Source organism: Hyalella azteca, unplaced genomic scaffold (genome assembly GCF_000764305.2).
Source record: "Hyalella azteca isolate HAZT.00-mixed unplaced genomic scaffold, Hazt_2.0.2 contig433, whole genome shotgun sequence".
Classification (NCBI taxonomy): domain Eukaryota; kingdom Metazoa; phylum Arthropoda; class Malacostraca; order Amphipoda; family Hyalellidae; genus Hyalella; species Hyalella azteca.
The window spans coordinates 56,458-77,747 of NW_025930784.1; the positions used below are offsets into that span (position 1 = coordinate 56,458).

The window sequence follows — 21,290 nt, forward strand, 5'->3', positions numbered from 1 at the left end:
GAAGAACTCCTCCAGACTCTCAAGTCCGCCATGCTTCCTGGTATTTTTGTGAACCGCGACGGCACGGTCGAGCTCTGGAAAGTCACCGAATACGAACGAGTTGCCATGAAAGCCTACATAGAAGCCCTGGCGAGTGCCATGAAATTACCTGAAGGAGCTAAAATCGCGTAAGCTTTCGTAGGAAAGAAAAATGTTTCGTCATAATTCAAAATAAGGGATGTTCTGAAGAAATTAGTGCAGGGCAAATTCGGCCGTGCCAAGAGCCGCTGCTCAATCAGAAGCAGAAGTAGATCGTCGAAGAAATCTGTCAAGAGGCTTCGTAAGTGAAAGTTTAATAAATAAAATATTAAATTTTATGACTCAGTTTCAATTTCTTCTAGTGTCATACATTACGATACTTATTGGCACAATACATTTATAGAGAATTGCGCTTAAGGTCACTGGACACGCTATGGATGAAAAAATATTGTTACGCAAATAATTGCAATAAAATATACGGTGTACTCAAGTTTCCCTTGCTGCCTAAGGACAATGAGAATACAGACCCGCGCATAAGTTTATTATACTCCTTTAAAGCTAATGTTCCCAAATGACAAAAAATTTCAAGATCCGATCGATCAAAAGAGGCGGATGCGGTGACAAGTATCGGTGTCAAGTAAAACTTTAGCATAAATGCCTCGATCATTGGACGCAGAAAGGAACGAACTGGAAAATCCAAAAGCTGATTTTTCTTAATAAAGTGAAAAATTTTAATATAGCTGTTGGAAAAATGTACAGGATTTTGATACGATATCAAAATTCGTTACCCGATTATAATCCGTCATAAAATAGAAAGTTAGTCTTGCTTCTCATATTTATGCACGTCGGTACGTTTCAACTTCTCGCTACACTAAAGAGTCTAATACTACCAAGCAGACTGATCTTCGTCTCTTAATTTTCAGAACTGTGGTAGAAAAAAAAATTTGGAATGAAAAATGAGACAAAATTTCACAGCTGAATGCTTATTGTAATAAAAAAATATGATCCGAAAACATTCTTCACTCAGAACAACTACAATAGCTCGCTCGGTACCTAATTGTTTCGGCAACCTCATCCTGGGTTTTTGGCCCAAACCGACGCGTATGTTTTTACTTATTATTCCATTCTCTTTATTTTTCTAGAACGATGACTCATTGATATTTCCTAAGACATGGATGCAAGAACTCTCACAACCTACATATATGAACGTCCTCTCGCATATATTGTTTCGGCAACCTCATCCTGGGTTTTTGGCCCAAACCGACGCGTATGTTTTTACTTATTATTCCATTCTCTTTATTTTTCTAGAACGATGACGCATGCGGCATGACGATGACATTCCTAACTCATTTATATTTCCTAAGACATGTATGCAAGAACTCTCACAACCTACATATATGAACGTCCTCTCGCATACATTAACTACCGTATGCAAGAACTCGTAATCTATAACATCGATGACTACATCAACAAATATATATATCTTTATTATGGATAATATATATTCTCTGCAAAAAATACACTTTGCAAAATATAATTATATTCACTACCAGCAATATCCAAGTAGCAACGGAGGATGACTTCAATGGAACTCACTCAGCTGAGTGGTCAACCCTCTCCAGGGCAAATATTTATCACTATCTCATTAAGTGGGCGAATGTTGAAAGCTTTTATTTGAGTTCATTACTGTGACTGAAATAATCAGTTATAGGGAAAAGTTCAGACCCCGTCTCATCTTAATGAATTGCCTCGACTGCTGAAGAAAAACACTACAGTCAATAGTTACATTTACTGGCAGTTGAATCTGTGTACTGTATCTACGTTGATCTCCTATCTCATATCGCCCGCAAGTTCAAAAACGTAACAAGCAGTTGACCGATCCCAGTTTATGCCAATGCTTGTCCATACGGCAACGTAAATCCTAGAGATCGCTCTGTTAGTCATGATCTGGCTGATTATTTGGTCCGCCAACAGCACGGACATTCTAAGTCGATTAAATGGAAAAGTCAACAAACAAAAATGTGCTGCTTCATATAGCGATGCAAACAGTAAAGATGAAGTAAAGTCAAAGCAATCATACAGCAATATTATTCTAGAAGCTATTGCTACTCCTTACAGTGAGCTAATACAGGTTTCGAATAATTTCCTAGGCTATTTAAACTTGTTATTAAAATCGCTACCTAATACGTGTATTTCATAAAGACAGGAGGCAGAAAATATGAAGAATTTACGGGTGCTATTGTGCTATTTTTAAATTTTTTCTTTACCGGCCGCCATGGAACTATAACTCGGTCATAAAAAGTGACATCGTAAATACACTTGGCACGTTACTGAAATTCCTACAACTGATGAAAATTTGTTCAAGTTCTTACGTACAATTTTCATTAGTAAACCATCGCAACGAAAAAATGGCAACTGGTGCTTAACAATATTGATATCAGCATTGATTGAATTATTGTGCACGTTGAGAAGAGCACGCAATCAGATTGAAGTCTATATAGAAATATTAAACAATTCCATCAAACTACACTAAAGGATATTCGAGAGATCTATTAATTTATTTGGAAGCCAAGGCTAACGATGAAAAAGAAACTTCTTAATGCAATCGATTTCTGAAACTATGAAATGTCAACAACTGTATCGGAAAATTGAAATTTCGTCACAGGATGTTGCACAACGTTCGTCATCTAAAGAAGAAATTCAAGTGAAAAATTCTACCGAATCAGTTATGTAGACTCTTATATGGAGGTACGACCAGCCGGAGAGTTTCTCCAACACGAAACAATGCAACGGCTTTCTGAGACTTAATACATAGGTATTAAGTCTCAGAAAACCGTAGTGAATGGCAATAATCAATCATGGCGAGATCTGGAGACCGAGGACACGTATAGGTAGAGTAAAAGCGTGATATTGCGTTCCTTCTCCAACTGTCTCCAGAACAATGTCTGGATAAGAAAGCTTTTGATATGATAAACAACGTCACGTTGACAACAGGCGTTAAAATATGTGCCGAGCATTCTGCACGTAACGCCGAGTAAACAATCTGTTTAGTGGCAATTGTGTGAACTTTCATTCTCAACCATCACCATTTTTGACACTGTAAGAAAGAGGCAAATTTTTTGAAATTTTGAAGCGCAGATCGGGCATGATCACAATTTGTTATACTTCAATCAATTGACTTGGGGACACGTGGTGTATCTTCTTGCCGATGGATGTTTTCAGATTCGTGCAATCTTCACCCCCTTTCCATAATACGAGTAAGAAAGTACGCATTAAACAACGCTCGAAAACGATGGTACAAGGCTAACGATGTTACATTACCTATTTGATAGTTTACATTATTTAAAACTCACAAATATTTCATTCAAAAATACATAGCACACGTAGGAAAATAGAGCCTCGCGTGAGCAAAGTAGACCGAAGGCAAACGCTGGCCCTCGGCCGACGTGTTCCCTGAATGGCAGGAGGAAATGCGGACGAAGTTGGATCAATCTTCTAATCATCGTCCTATTTGTCGTTATCGGAAAATGCTTTGGCTTGAATTAGTAAATCATTATTTCGTCAAAACCGGCATGATGGTAATCCGCTTAAAGAGTGAGTTAACCGAAGGGCACTGGGTTGTACTAATTACATTTATTTGATACGCTTGGAATATTGAATAAATTTTCGGTGAAGAGGCCGGCCGACTGGAAATACTTAAATCCAATTATATCAATAGGAGAAAGCGAATCAAGTTCAAATGATTGTGAAACAAAACTTAAGGGAAATCAGGCGACAACAAATACATGCGCGTTCAATAAAGTCGATCTTCAATTCTTGCATGTAAAATATCCGAAAGCGTGGAACGACGATATCAGAATGAGAAGAAGTGTAACTCTGCTGCAACCAAAAAGACGCATGAATATGAAGTTCGAGAATTTTTACGGGCTAACGTTAAAAAGAGACAACTGGCACAACCGCATGGATAAATTTAAAGTTTAAGAATTGGTTTTGAATTTATCACGCTAATTACTGAGAAGGAACAAATTAATTAGAATATTTCCTCCACGTCCGCATAATTGCGCTCCCAGTAACGTCCGGAGTAGAGCCAATCTGGTTGTCCATTGAACGCGTTCGTGCCTTGCTCGAACCACCTGTAATTACAAACAAATATTCCTTGAAGTAACTGATTCTAAGAAAAAATTCCAAGTGTGTTATGAAATCTTGTCTGAATAGGTAAAGCTTATTGCATGTGTACTGTATAACTTGATGTACCAATATAAATTATTGTATATTGTTTTTAAGTTATTTTATTAGTCAAACTTATTGTATGTAGAAGTGTTTTCATTAGCAAATAACTTATTGCACAAGTATGTGTACATACTTTTTAATGGGAAAAAAATTGGTATGCATATACCCTATTAAATAAAGAAACACATATGGTTAGTAAAATTTATTGAATGCGCAAAACTTAAGAAAACAAAAAAACTTTTAGAACTTTTACGCAAAACTTTTAGAACTTTTAAGAAATAAAGCTAAACCTGTAAATTAAATTGTTTGAATATTTTGGCCCAATAGCCGAACGCATAAAATTACTAAAATTTAATTCCAGATTTTCCAAGAGAACATTCAAGCATAGGTTGCCACTAACTAGACTTCAAACTTAGGAACAGTCCTTTTCTTCAAGATTCTCACCTGCTCTTCCATTCGCCCTTGTGTTTTTTGCGACTTTTCCTCGTTTCCCTCTGCTTCTCTTCAAGACGAGATTTCTCGCAGCCTGCGCCGTCCATGTCGCCCTCTTCGAGCAACCTGATGTCGGGCCTCAACCTGCGCAGTACACGCAATACCTCGATCATTCATTATTAGCGGCAGATATTAGGGCAGACGTGCCTGTTGAACAGGAAAACGCAATATAATTTGGTGTTTTTCGTATCTCTTCAGCGCCTGGAATCAAATTCCGATATTTCTACAGAAAAGTTTAGATATCTAACACGAGTCTCTGAATGGCGAAGAAGAGCGTTGTATCTGGTCAGCAGCATCGTTTATACATAAATGGATTGATGAAACAGATCAGACTACACCCCACAGTAAAAATTTCACAGACATATCGAGACATTTTCCCAAGCACCAGAAGAAATGGTTGGCTGCTGGTCATCAGCTTCTTTTCTTACCAGAAAGCTAGATTAATTGTCCCTTTAGTGACGTGTCAATAACAAGTTGTTGTGAGACTCGAGCAATTGGGGAGAAAATCCAACGTTGATCCTGGGCGCACACAAGTTATGTTTGAAAAAAATCGATGACGAGTTATCTCTCCGCCATCCACCGCCCAAAAAATATTTGATAAATTCGTTGATCCTATTGTCTGTTTAGAGTCTAGTGTTTCAACAAAAGTTCATGTACTTTTTACTTGGATGTACGTATTGATAAAAAAATATATTCTGCATAGATCAAACTCGCAACAAAAGTGCAGAAGCGAATTCCTGGAAATGACTTCCGCGAGCTGGAGGTCTACGTATCTTGTGATAAATTTTAGGTCACTTGCTCAATTTCACAGAATAAGCGAATCAAATTAACATTCGGGCAAAAATAACCAAGACGTGCATGTGTGGATGTCTATTTAAATGCTCCTCTATATATTTTCCTCGTGACTTTGTCTGAGTGACGGTTTCTAGCCTTCTAAGCTGTCAGATCAACGTGACCAATATATAACAAATAGATCGCTTAAGCTACACCATCATTCAATCGACATTGGGCCACAGGCAAACCTATTGTTTATCTCCGCACGTAATACTTTGAGTCTGAAGCGAAATCTATACTATGAAGTAGATACTTTCGGAAGCATACCTTTGTTTATCTTTGGAATTTAAGTTATGTTGTGTATCAAAATGTTTTCCGTTATTTTCGCATTTAAAATTTTTAGTTTTTAGGCATGCGCAACAAACGGTAAGTTGAAAACATGTAATTTCAGAAACAAATATTACACATATAAGAATATTTCAAACTTGTATCCACTTGAAATTCTAGAATAATAATTAGATAAAAATGACTTACCTGCTGTCAGTTGGAGCGATTTTATCGATGCTGGCAGGATCTCTCTCGTTGAGGCCCATGGCGAACAGAGTGAAGTGGTAGTACTGTTCAAACGCAAATAATTTTTAGAGACAACAGGTACGTAGAACTGTAATTAATTGTTATTTCGACAGTTTAACTTTAGATTTAATTTTTAAATTACCGATTTGTAATAATTTAATATGGGAATTATTTTTATTGCTAGCTAATATTAGTGAAAAACGTTTCAGGAAAGAAAAGTGGAAGATTTATGAGATTAAATTATACCAAATATTTCATAAAGACGGAGAGTTACGGTGAGCACTACACACCTCACTAGAGTGGGGAGGGCGGGGTGTGACCTCCCACAAGGTGTAGGAGTTGGGGATGTCCACGCTGTATGTGGATATCGTTCGTGGGATGGGGCCTCCTTCATCCTCTTCCTCATCCTCCGCTTCGAAAGCGGCCTGGAGGTAGAGCCGAAAATTTATGAATATTCGAATTATTTAATATCAAATAAACTAAATCATCTCTAAAACGATTGACGTTATTAAACGAAAACTCAACTTGTTCAAGTTATCGATAACGCTAACTTGTTAACATTATCGATATCCAAACCAAAAGTGGATAAAGCTTCAGTTAATTTCCTGATATTTTACCCAAACCAAAGATCGATGGTCGTATAAAAATTTTCAGTACGGGGTTTGAAAAATCTGCAATTTTTCAGGTATCAGCTTGGAATAGTAGTAATTTGAAACAGGTTTTGTTGTTACGTTATTTGTATGTACTTTTTAAACTACTTGTACGTACCTGTATACCTCTGAAAAAAAATCATTTTACCTCTGTATCGACGCTGATTTTAAAAGAAGACGTGATTGAGTTGAGCTTTGAGAACATTTTTCTTGACGATGACGCGGGAGACGAGAAAGCTGATCCATTCTCGCCACTTTTCTTTCGGGTATCATCACGGCTGCAGAGAATACGAATGAGGAGCTTTACGTGATGAAACGCTAGATCGACCGTCAACGGGCTCGACCACTTATAAGTTATGGCAAGTTAAGGTAATAAGTTAATTAGTAATAAGTTAGTTATTCAATCTAATTTTGAGTCACGCAAACACACCAAAGTACGTGTTGCTACACGCTATACTTACAAAGCACACTACAACACAGCGTCTTATTTGTCTATTTTTCAGATATACTAACATGGTTAATATAACTTCTCCATTTTTCGAATGATAATTACACTTTACGAAGCATACAGATAACTAATTAGCAGCCCGAAGTACCACAATAATCAGCCACCTGTCTTAGCTGAGCTTTATCGATCATGTCTCACTTGAACTTGGCAGGAAACGCTGCGCGGTATTCCTCGTAAGAAGCGACATCCGTCGCCTTTAGCAAGTCTGTCCATCGGCCGTACACAAACCGTAATTTCTTTTTGCTGCGATCACAGGAAAACGGGAAAAATTTCATATTATCCCCACAGAAGTAAAGCAGTCAACAATATTTTTCGGTTCCTGATAATTGATTGGACAAAACAATAAGCTATAGTAGCCCTTAGTTTTCTACTAATGATGAAATTGACGTGACTCTTGCCTTATTTAACATTCTTATATGACTAAAATTAAACCGTTCTCTTCATATCCGGTTCAATTATTTCAGATGAATCTTTCCGCACAGCTAATTAAGAATACGTGAGCTTGAAAATGGCCCTTCTTTGGATGCATTTCAATTTATTTGTTATTGACGGCTTCGCTAACGGTTCTACCATTAACTAATCTATGTATCTAATTTCTACTGAAACCAAGGATATATTAGATTCCTTCAAATTAAAAATAACAGATTAATGTATTTACACATTAACTGCCCGAATTATGTTACATGTACAAGAAGTGTTGAACTCACTCTTTATCCAGGACGAATCCCTCAACTTTGTGTAAATCCTTGCCGGCGCTCCCTCCGCCAGCTTTGAAATTCAGCACTCCTTTGTGACCTTAGAAATACAAGTTAAAAATCAAAATAACGCTCTTTTTAGCGATAACAATAATAACAGGCACTTCGAGCATTGAAAAGAGACTACGACATAATTGAAATTCAACAAACAATTATAAATATTGCCATCGGAGCACTGTAGAATCAATAAAAAATAAATTGCAATTTTTAGAGGAGTGCGGGTCATAAAAGACGATTCCGTATTTGCTGTTACGGAAAATATGATTACTCCAGAAGTCGGGATTGCAATATCTTAAATGTCGATCACGTCAAAATCTATGAAATATTCGTGTATATTTTGAATACTGAAAGCGTTCTTTACAAACCTTGGGCAAAAGGAATTATTTCAACTAATTTTACACTTTCAAATCAGAGTGCCGTCAAGCTTTCACTTGCAAAAGCAACTTAAGTGTATTTATTGGCGATACAATTTTAATCAACGGTTATAACGGTCGATAAAAACTGTCACCATCGCCAAGCAGATTAATCAGTGAAGCGATGGATGGTGTAAGGAGTCAATGTTATAATAAGTTACAATAATTTAAAAAATATATCCTGGGCAAACTATTCATATAGAAAATCAGTGATGTGTGGCTTCGTTACTCTGATGTTATATGATCAATGCGCTTTGTATTCAATATTACAGCGGTGAGTGACCTTCATGATTCGAAAAAATATTTGCTATTGGAAGAGAAGTGAGAGCGTCTCATGTCCTTTTATAGTAGGTGGACTGTGATGAAAAAATGCAATATGTGCTAAGTGGACGAAAAGGGGTGAAAAGTGATACAAAATAATATCGCAATATACAGCAATAAGCATAATAAGGTTCATATTTAAGGCGAAACTAGTAGAGCAGTATTAAATGTCCAATGTCTGTGGCATTAGTCGTTCAATCGGAAATGCACTAGAGTTTAAACCTCTCGTGCATCATTGAAATGTTTTAACCAAATAATTTCGGCAATACAAATCTAAATAACAAAAATTCAGCTAACTTACAAGGCCATATGTGGAAAATCAGCCCTTTTATAATTATCTATAGTAGAATGAGGTTCCTATGTTAAATTTTCGATAGAAACACACAGGCAAGATCAAAAGATCATATAACCTTTTGTTTCTAATCGTTTTGCTGTGGAAAACGATAAACCATGAGAATTTTTTGTTTGGCGAGAGAAAACTATGCAAAAAATTAGTGAAATAGTTATCACTGTTAATAATGGGAAAAATAACAATAGAAAAAGTATCAGAACTAAGTCACTTTTTTCACAAGCACCATTTTATTATGCATAGTTAAATTAGACAGGTCTCCAGCATATTATACACAGGCATGCAATTACACTTAATTTTGTTCAATCTATAGCCCGTTACAAATAACGACTTCCATTAGTTCTCTTATTGTATTCAACAAAACACACGCGAGCAAAAGCACGTGCAAGTAATGGCATTCAATTAACTAACTTCCCAATTAGAATCGCACTAATTGGAACAACAAACATAAAGCGATATCCTGAAGACTCTAAATTAACATTTGAAGAGTTCAGATTTCATAGTAAATTTGTCGAAAGAAAACTCCAATGGAATTTAATTAAACTTACATTGCAGTCTTTTGGCTTCGTATACTGAAGAGCTTATATAGATGAATAAGTTAGGTTAAAATAATTGTCATTTTCATTTAGAAATTTTTCAGAGTTTAGTTTCTCTAACTGTTCAATAACAACTCGATGAACTCAACTCTAAAAAAGTTGTAAGTAAAAATTATTATTCTTTTTAATCAAATTTATCTATATGAGCAACTATACCAAAAAATACAAATTTTAGATGAATAACAAAACTTAATCAAAATAAAGAATAATGATAATATCAAAATCAACATTTAACGATTTGCTCAGAAGCACACGATTCCATGCAACGATTAAATTAAGGCGAGGTAATTTTCTTGTGTATCCTCATGAATGTTCTCATCATTTCAGTGAACCATGCTACCATGCTACACCGTGTAATGTTAAGATGCACTGAAGCACAAAGCACGCGCCATCTTGGGAAGCGTTGCAATGTACCACTGCGGCCTTTTACGGTCTTCCGTGCATCGCATGCACACGAAATTACGCAAGTCACCCCTGCACTCGGACCATACAATATTTGTATCTTGTCGGGTCGGAGCTGAATTACATTATAGGGAAATTGAATTATCTTGACATATAGTTATATCGCGTGGCGGTATCTGTTATTCATATTTGGGCATTCATATTTTAGCATCGCTTTCATCTCATACAGTTTTAGAGTGTTCTTTCCCTCCATTCCTTGCTTCCACGCCTTCAGGCCATATCATTTCACTCACTTACATATATCTTTTTTCCACTCTTTTTCATCCCAGTCCATCCCAACCGCACCACTCTATCCCACTCTATCCCAAACGCAGATGATTTCTTGGATGTGACAATTCCATTATCAAGACGCCTTCCCTCCTATAATAAGAATACTCGAGTAAAATAATACTAATTAAGCGGAATTCTGTTCGAGCTCTCACTTAGCACTCAATCCCTTTTAAACTCCGTTTCGAACTTAAGAGGGAAATTAATTTTTTTCAATATGATTAAAATATTCTAATACAAATTTTCGTAGCAATTTTGTATTCAGAATACTTTCTTTTGATACATCATGACGTAATAATTAAAAATAAAATTTAAAACCAAGGTTAAATTCTTGAAAAAGGAATAGTAAGTTCGCGCTCGAATGACCCAAAAATATTCCAAGTGGCCAGCATCAAACGTACGAACAACAAAATGCAAAAAATAAAAATTTCAAACATTTTTATTACATCGAAAATTGCCTCCTTCGATCACAGCTTACTGCACACAATTTAGATAAAGGATTTGGTTTTGACAGATTGTGCCTATATTGTTATGTCATACCTTAAGTTCATGTAGTAGAACAATGTTTAAGGTTTATTCGTACCAGTCACATGGTTGATAATTTCCATTGCTCCGTATTGCTCTATCCACAGTTGCCCGGAGATCAGGTTGTGCACACAGCAGTTGACGTTCGTCCAAGTGTACGCCTCACCGTGCCTGTAGTTTTTATTTGACAAAAACAAAGTTAACTGTCGTGAAATATTTGTATCTTTTTTTGATATTAAACTACAAACACGTTGACCCAGAGTGGCGTTGAACCCTGGAGAACAATTTTAATAGTGGATCGAACGTCATTTGTCCAAAAATCAAACGTACGAGAGCGAAATTCTGGAAGCTATTAGATTTAAACTGTGTTATGAACAATTGAAAATATTTAGTGAATCTGAATCAGCAATCAGACCACTTATATATGTTCATTACAAATATTAAACCCAAGCTACAAAATCGTCAAATTTTCCGACAATATTATCGACATTTTAACGTTTCCTCACCTAAGGAGCTCGAGAGTGAGCGTCCCCTTAGGCTGGATCTCGACGCTGCGGCCCCAGAAGCGCAGCTTGGGGTGCACTGAGCCGTGGAAGAACCACGCGTCCGCCTCAGCGTGGAACGCAGACACGGGCGGGTGGTGGGAGACCTGCTCCGCTACGATCCTGTGTCGACACACAGTTATTGTATTATCATTTAAATAATCGGGTACATTTACAGTTATTCATACTTACAATAAATACATTTATATTTATACTTGCATTTGCTTGTGATCAAGATGTTGTATACCAGCAAGATAACACAAAATAGCCACGGATTAATACCCTCTTGAAATCATATTAATGAAGATCGGTGAACGTACGAGAAAATCTTTTCAATTTCTGATGCAATTTGCAATTCTATCTTCAAATTATTCTCATGGCCATCATAAACACTGTCCGCCTTTGAATACAAGCTGCTAGTCTATATATACTAAAATTACAAGTATTCAGCAAGTAAAATATTATAAATAAATAAAATGTTATAAATTTTATAAAATGTTATAAATGTGAACTGAATCCCTAGATATTCGGCTAACAGTGTCAACATTCATTCCTGGATTAAACGCTTCCTTGCATGAGGTTTAAAAAGGAGGATAATTTCCTCTTAGCCAAGCAGCCTTGACACGATTACATCTCTGATGTCATTAGACTTACGTCATTCATCATTTCCGTGGCATAAAATCTGAGAGATTCCCTCCGAGTACGACATCGTTTAGTCATTAAAGATCAGAACTTGGATGGCACCAGCCAAACTTCAGAATTAATTTTTCAAACTCTTTAGACACGAGCGAGAAATTGAAAAAAAGCTTGTCAAAAATGTGAGGATAGAAAATTCGGTTAAATTTTTCGTCTTCTCTGAAGTTTAAATTCCAGCGCCTGACCTTGCCAGGCTTCCTGCAATTTGTGAGAGGTCATTCGGGGCGCTCATCAAGTGAAGGAAAACAGAGCAAAAGAATTCCAAAAAAAGATTGAGACATTTGAATGGGCGTGAAAAAATTTGCTTCGATGATGCAAGCCATCAAATGTCCAGATTATTTCATCAATATTACAGTTAAAATTCCCAAATTCCCAACCTTGAAATTGCAAAGAGTTATTTTACAACAAACCATTTACTTAAACTTCTCTTCTGTTGCTGTGGCTCCAACTTGACGGTGGACAACTAATTTCAAAAAGAATCACTAATCTGCAGTCCTCACATTACACCATATACCACTATACCCTCATCACACCATATACCACACCATTTTCAGCACAGCAACACCATCTGCAGTGCCACCATACCATCTGATGCACCATTACATTCACTGCGCCACAGTACCCTGCAATACACCAGCACACAACCGTGCCACTATATCTCTGCTGCACAACTAAATCATGTGCCGCATCTGTATAGATCACCTCAAATGTAACTCGCCTAACGTGTAGTCAACCTCGAGCCTATCGCACCTGTGGTCCACCCCACCATCAAATAGCCTCACCTGCAGCCCGTCTCACCTGTTGGAAAACGCCCAAATATTAAAATCGCTTGACGACGTAAGAAATGTTATTATGTTAATATATATTTCATCAACTGCAAGAGCGCTTGATAAATTAGAGTGAAGTAATCCAACTTAATTTTCAGAGAAATCGGGCAAAATTTATGCATTTTATTCAAGTTCGTGGTTTTCGTTTCTAGAGGTTGAATTTCGTAAAAGTCCACGGGAATTGAACGAAGATTTAATTTACTTTTGGGATTGCCGAGAACGTCCATCATTTTACCGCTGGTTAGCTTAAAGAACGGAGCCTCCGGGGCTGCAGGCCAAGATATTAAAAAATCTCGATAGAAAATTTCATATTCGAAAAGTGTTTGGAAATTCTAGCGTAGAAAATATTTCATTTTGCATTTGGTTTCACAGTACCAGTGGCATTCTGCTAAATTGGTCCCTGAAGCTCAAAGCATTGAGGGACCAAAATACGTTTAATTCACGGATCGTAGTTATGGTGAATATTTAGCGTGATTTAAGTTAGAAGTTTGTGCAGAAACATTTCAAAATGCACATTTCGTAAACTTTCAAATTTATTTTCCTGATAAGGTAATCAATAGATTTTCCCAATCGATTGCGCTTAATTTTTATCGCTTGCAATTTGAAATGTCATAAAACAATATAGCGGTAAAATATCAAGTGGATGTTAGGAGAAGCTCTACTTTAAATCAAATTTATAAAGGTGTCAAATTTCCATGAGCTTAGAGTAATATTTCGATTTCATGTGTTTAATACTTGAAAAATCTAAATAATCGAAACTCATTGACATTTTTAATCACACAGTTGACGCAAAACTACGTAACATCGTTAATGCAGGTTATAAATCGTATGTACACCATCATCTTCAAAAAATAATTTAAAAAATACCGGTTTTCGCACATCAAGGACTAGAGACTGAACAATATTATTTATGTCACTTCATCAAAAAACAGAGCTTCGGAAATCACTTCGCTTGAGCGAACGAAATTGACCTCTGAATTACGATGACTTCAAAAACTCACTCTAAGCGCATTACGAGCAGCAGCCTAACAAACACCGGCAAAGTTTTATAGCCTTTGCTTCAAGTTCTTTCAAAACATGTCGCATCGGGCGTCAGATTTCTTGATTCCAGTCTTGAGATTAGAACACGGTGCCCTCTCAGCGCGCCGAAGTTTGAGGCGAGTTACTTCTAAGCGCATCTATGTTGGAAAGAATCGCTACTTGTAAAACGCAGCGAAGTTACGAGTTACTTATTAGCGCATGGAAGTTGCGAGGAGTTAGCTTTTAGCCAATCGAAGTTGGTACGTCTGATTCAACGTCTTTGTTCTCAGCGCCCCGAAGATTCGACGTCTTTGTTCTCAGCGCCCCGTAGATACGACGTCTTTGTTCTCAGCGCCCCGAAGATACGACGAGTTAGTTGCTGACGTCGCTTGACGTTTTGTTTGTCCGTCGCCAATTTCGCCGGCGACAGTTAAAAAAGCAGAAAAATAATGGCAATGAAAGTTGACAGAAAATAATGAAATTATGGTAGTAATTAGCGAAATGTTCGTCGAACACAAGCAAGCAGCCGATACCTTACATTAGATCGGCAAAGTTGCAATGAAAAAATTGCACATAGTGAGATCGAAATAGTTGTCAAGAACAATATATTCTTGGAGAGAAATAAACTCAGTATTTAAACTTCGTCTCAACATTGTTAATTTTTGCGTCGAGGAAATTTCTAAATTTGCCCACAAACTTGCTAAATTTAGTCTGCCAAATTACAGAGTCCGTCAGTTAAGTGACGGCAAACTGAGACCTCGACCTCGAAATGCTCCTGAGACCTCGACCTCAGGGGATTAACACTTACCAGCGTCTGCAGGTAATATGAATTCTTTCTATTTAACACGCTCATTAAGTTCTATTGCAGAATTTCAGTATACCATTGCAATTGCAATATAATTGAAGTATTATTGCATAGGATACCCCATAACATAAACTGGACGTCTTCATCATTTCATTCAACCCATTCCCTTCATTTTATTTTCGTCATTACATCTGCTATTGATATTTTACTGACTATGGTATAATCCGACGAACGGTTAGATTTGCTCCCATCGCTTCCTTTCCATACCGACTAGTTCAATGTTCATTTCATAATTTCATCTTCAGGTCATGCAAAATTTTTTTATACTTTCAGCCAATTAATTATGTATAGAAGAAATGCAGGAATAACCATGAAATTTTTCATTATGATTCATTTGTTACCCTGGTTTGATTTCAATGAGATTTGCAAAGTGCATAAATTTTGATATATTTCTTGAATTCAAATCATTTCACAGCTGGGATTCGATGAACGATACATCTCATGTAGTATGGTTTATCTGTTAACTATTTTGTGGGATAACCGAGGAGAAAGTAAGGAAATTAATGGCCCCGTGAGGGATAGGCCATGGCGATGCTTGTGGTTTTTACGCTACTTATTATCTCATAGATCTTCTAACAACATTGAGTGAATAGCCTGTTAAAAGTAGCAAGTCAAGCAACAAATTTTTTTTCTTGTCAGGTGTTGCTACAAAGAAAAAGGAGGCTACAATAATATAAATAAATAGTTAGAATACGACCAGGCAACTAAAACGTCAAATCTATTTCACGTCAATGATAAATTTGCAAGGTCTCTAAAAACATTGAAGATTTCTACATGGAATTCATGCATTTTAGGAAGATTTAAACTTCGATTTTAATTAATGTCTAATGATAGTATATAAGTATGCGCAGCTCTTAATTTGTGAAATAGGTAGATTGAACATATCAAAATACTATTAGGGCAGTTGCGTCCTGTAGCAGCCCTTAAAATTCAAATTTCTTGTTAACTCCCATGCCTGATTTTGTTCGTAAATATTCACCGGTACGTAAGGGATAGTTGGCTTTTATCGTGAAACATGGTCGCAAGGTAGCGACCGTGTTTCACGATAAATGAGCTTGTGTAAACACACGGCCGAGCACTATATCAAACGCCGATATTGAAGCTGTCCAAGCCTTTCATGCCTTGCCTCTCGAGCGAAGGGTGTTTGGGCAAACATTTATGACAGACCGGCTTCAGATAAACCAATCGATGTTGATGATATTAGTTTTGATAACATTGTTTCGCAAAATTTTGTGGTGACAACTTACTGTGGACGTGGTTTCTGGCAGTACTCTATTAAAATTGTTAATCTGTAGTATCGAGATTCTATTTCTTTTAGTGTAGCGCTTGACCATGCACAAAAAATTCCTGCTGGCGTTCCATTTTCGAATACAAGGGATAATTTATTGCATTTCACTAGACGACCAAAAGAAATTAAAGAAGAAGTCTGAACTTTTCAGTCGTTAATTTTCGTGTTCCAGCAGCATCTAGATGACGGGCACGATGATGAACAAAGGCTAGCCGACCTGCTACACGTTTTTATGTTAGCAACATTTTTGACAACGCCCACCGGCTACGAAAAACCGACGGTGTCGCGAGATGATCCTTTGTTCTTATTCTCAAATGACTTCATTGAAGAATCCGTCGTGAGGGATTCTCTGCACGCACGAGAAAATAGGAAATGTTACCAAAACCACTCTCATATTTCAGGAGCGTCTTGGATGACAGATTTCTGCCACTTTTGCAACCGATGTCATCCTGACTTACTTTGTCTTTCGTATTGGTATTGTGTATAATGGATATATGTACTACTGAGTTGCACCATGTAGCTACGTCTCAAATAAAGTGTTTAAATTACGACTATGATTCCAATTTCCACCCGCTTCAAATTCGAACTTCGTACAAATAGGTACAAACTTTTGAAAATTTGTTTCACAGCAGCAAATGCATAAAATCACTAATGCAAACAGTGTGATTAATGAGTATGACATGAGGCCGATGACGTTCTGTCGTGCAGTAAGTTCTTAAATTAAATTCATTAAAGACTATAAACTACGGTTTTCATGTTCTGGAAGTTGGAGGACTGCTATGGAACAAAGGGATTATCCATGTAACACAATAGCACAGCAGACACCAGATGTGTCCGTGGCGTGTCAGAAAAGATGTGTCCAGATTTGTCAGAAAAGTGTAAGCCTCAAGCATGGGCTTGAAATGTGAAAGTTTGCTGTATTTTTCTTTGAATTTATTAAAAAATTCCGGCTCACGTTTTTCTGGTATCAATACGCCAAAGCCAAATCTTGGTTTCTTACATAGATTGTTTTTTTCTCGTGTACCAGTTGCTAGTTGTCATGCTATGGCCCAAGCGTCGAAATTTCATATCATTTTGTTATAGATCAAAAAGTTCTGCCGTCAAATGTTAATATTTTCAGTTGAATAAAAAATGTAGTTGGGTTTCCAGCTTGGCTAAGATTTTTTTAAATCCCCATGTTGAGAATGAAACCACATGAATAACTCATGACCTTCACAAAAGGCTTACTGCATTTCATAGACGCTTTGACTAGTCAAGAAGCTTAATATTCTCATGAGATGCAAAAAATAGGATATAATGTCTTGAGTTAAAAAATTCCTTCGTTTCGAATTATTTTTAATCGTTTAGACTCACAAACAATTGTAGTATCATTTTAAAGGTCAGACGATTTTAAAAGTCAGACTAACAATTGCAGTCAGGCGATTTTGAATTGTATTACATCAACTTATGAAACGAAACGTCCATCTCCTTCTTTATGAATTTTTTCCCTTGCATGCCAAATTTTAAACGGCTCTGCATTCATTCGACCGCTAGCGTCAATCAATAAATTCCATGTTCAAGATTATGTATAACCCCTGGCAAAAATTATGGAATGACATGACACAAAACTAAAGTCACTTCAAATGGCAACTTTCTGGCTTTAAGAATAACTATAAGAAATCAAGAAAAAAAATTGTGCAGTCAGTAACGGTTATTTTTTAGGACCAAGTAGAGGGTAAAAATATGGAATCACTCAATTCTGAGGAAAAAATTATGGAATCACTCTGTAAATTTTCATTCCCAAAACTAACACCTGCATCAAATTAGATCTGCTCGTTAGTCTGCACCTACAAAGGAGTGATCACACCTTGGAGAGCTGCTGCACCAAGTGGACTGACATGAATCATGGCTCCAAAACCAGAGCTGTCAATTGAAACAAAGGAGAGGATTATCAAACTCTTAAAAGAAGGTAAATCATCACGCAATGTTGCAAAACATGTTGGTTGTTCACAGTCAGCTGTCTATAATCTGGACCAGATACAAACAACATGGGAAGGTTGTTTCTGGTAGACCATACTGGTAGACCAAGGAAGACATCAGAGCGTCAAGACAGAAAACTTAAAGCAATATGTCTCAAAAACCGAAAATGCACAACAAAACAAATGAGGAACGAATGGGAGGAAACTGGAGTTAACGTCTGTGACCGAACTGTAACCGCCTAAAGGAAATGGGATTTACATACAGAAAAGCTAAACGAAAGCCATCATTAACACCAAAACAGAAAAAAACAAGGTTACAATGGGTTAAGGAAAAGCAATCGTGGACTGTGGATGACTGGATGAAAGTCATATTCAGTGATGAATCTCGAATCTGCAAGATGATAATGCATCTTGTTTAAGGGTACGCACACAGTGAAAGCAGGTTGCCAGCGTGCTGGTTACCTGCTCAGGCTGGCGCCTGAAACCATAGAATACAGAAGCCTATTCGTACAGGTTTTCACTGTTAACACTTAAATTATTATCCTATGTTCATTCTTGTGGCAGGTTGGAGCAGGTTGCCCGCGCGGGCAAACCTGCTTTCACTGTGTGCGTACTCATAGAGCAAAAAATGTGAAAAGATTCCTTGAAAAAAACACATAAGGTCAATGTCGTGGCCTGCAAATAAGTCCGGATCTTAATCCAATTGAAAATCTTTGGTGGAAGTTGAAGAAAATGGTCCATGACAAGGCTCCAACCTGCAAAGCTGATCTGGCAACAGCAATCAGAGAAAGTTGGAGGCAGATTGATGAAGAGTACTGTTTGTCACTCATTAAGTAAATGCCTCAGAGATTGCAAGCTGTTATAAAAGTCAGAGGTGGTGCAACAAAATACTAGTGATGTGTAGGAGCGTTTTTTTGTTTTTCATGATTCCATAATTTTTTCCTCAGAATTGAATGATTCCATATTTTTTCCCTCTGCTTGGTCTAAAAAAATAACCGTTACTGACTGCACAATTTTTTTCTAGATTTCTTATAGTGTTTTTTAAGGCCAGAAAGTTTTTATTTGAAATGACTTTAGTTTTGCGTCATGTCTGTCATCTGCTTTTTTTCTACAAAGTGAAACAACTGAATGAACATCCTCCGAGGCCGGTGATTCCATAATTTTTGCCAGGGGTTGTAGAAAGGATCATGACCCTCGTTTTAAATCGGGTAACTTGCACGGCTTCCAACTGGAATTTCTTATTCAATTGAATAAAATTCTTCACCCTATCGCTGACCGATCCACCAAAATAGAAGTTGTTGCAATACAAAAAGAAGCCGTCAGGTTGATCATGCTCACTTGGGAGACACTCGTTGCATAAAAGACGCCCGCAAGACACTGCAGACTTAGGCATTGTGAGACCAGTGCCAGCAATCGATGAAGACTGCTAGCCGTGGCAAATCTTTATTTTTCTCCGTGCTTACATTCTTTGATGATCCCGCAATGCAGCTCTCGACGTGGCAGTGCGGAAGCACCGCAGGCTTTTGACTATCAACACTGAGTGCATGTGGGCCTGAGTGCTTCGTTGACGATGCACATGCGGCTTAGACTGGGATTATTATTATGGACCGCAAACAATTGCTCACTCAGGGCGTGCTACGATGCATTTGTGATTATTATGATGCGGGATTATTCTTTACAGAGGATAACCAGGTGCGCTCTAAACTTTGAGAGCATAGCGTTTTTGTGTTTTCCCTTTTGAAGGAAGATAAAACAGCACTTATCCGAGCGTTTGTTTTAGGCACGAAACTGAAAATACACTGATTTGAAGCCTGTTTTCATGAACACGTTTACGACTACAAAGAATATAGATTGAATATAGAGAGTTGAGCGATAATCTGCTAGTATATTATGAATACGCATCATAATTTACCGGTTAGGTAAACAGCATGAATTTTTGTCGAAAAGCCAAGTTCGGGTTATTAGACAACACTGGTTTCCTTACCTGCATCCTGAGCACAGGGTCATCTTCTTCACAAGCTCTATCGAGAAGATGTGCGTACTCCATATACTCGGTGACCCGTTGCAGGAAGGAGAGAGGTTCGTTGAACACTACAGGCATGGTTATTTTCGAGAGCTCTTTGCCGATGCCTTGCTTCAGTACGGACCACAGGGAAAACTCGCCTGAAGAAGTCTGCTGTGGGGCTGGTAACCGTGTTCTGAAACAAGAGAGGAAGAGATAGTTTATCTTGTTTGCTTCTTTAGTAAGATGCTTGTGATAGTTTTGCATTTTGGGGGGATCCCATACATTGATTTAATAAGGGAACATATTTAATGATTTATGTCTTGCTCTTCATTTTCTTGCATTCATTTATGTGTGATTTATAACGCAAACACTAATACACGAGGGTAACATTATTTCGCCAATTATGTCCTAATGTTCAAAATTATCCATTTATATAATTGTGTAAAAATATTTTTTTTGTGTATATAAATTTTTACATAACATATAATTGTGTATCCATTATTATTGTTAGGAAGAAGCATTTTGTCTATTCAAACGTTGCAATTGTGGCCAATTAGGATATGGTATATCGCACCTCGCACATTTATTTTTTAACTATACCTGCATCGCCATCGACTAGAAAATTCACGCGGACTCGTAATGCAGACATCCAGCTAGAAATTTTTGGCTCTGGTATTTTGAGATTTATTTGAGATGCACTTTAAATTTTCCACCCCAAGTTGAATGAAAATTAAACTCGAAAACAGAATACAATTCTTATAGGTTCAAAGAAGGAACACGTGAGCTTCATGGTAAAATTTACGGGACTAAGAGAGCAGTAAATTGCGCCTATTGATATTGTAATCACAGCGTGGCTTTCAATCAGAGCTGCAATTAACAGGCTTACGGGGCTAAAAACAATTCTTTTATACAGCGTACATCGTGTTGACGCAAAATGTTCTTGTTTTTGATCTCACATGCGTGGTTCATTATTTAGGGTTGGCGAAAATTTCTTATACATTTTTTAATATCATCAACTCGCCTCGTTAGATAGCAAGAAAAATATTCCGTTTCATGTAACCATCCCAGTTTAGCTGCGAAATAATATTTCTGAAATACTATTAAATATCCATGGTGAAAAAAATTCTTTGGAGATTTACGTGATGAATTTTTGGAG

General features: G+C 37.2%; 1 protein-coding gene across 1 annotated transcript; it reads right to left on the reverse strand.

Annotated features, from left to right (window-relative positions):
* Positions 1–544: 544 nt before the first annotated feature.
* On the reverse strand, positions 545–20,327 carry LOC108671495 (oxysterol-binding protein-related protein 2-like; the record flags this gene model as incomplete). Its single annotated transcript, XM_018159049.1, has 12 exons — positions 545–1,088; positions 1,255–4,151; positions 4,693–4,824; positions 6,049–6,131; positions 6,378–6,512; positions 6,886–7,015; positions 7,384–7,488; positions 7,953–8,040; positions 10,992–11,104; positions 11,440–11,598; positions 18,018–18,073; positions 20,114–20,327. Coding segments are annotated over 11 exons (1,318 nt in total), but the record flags the coding sequence as incomplete, so codon positions are not given.
* Between the last annotated feature and the right edge of the window lie 963 nt (positions 20,328–21,290).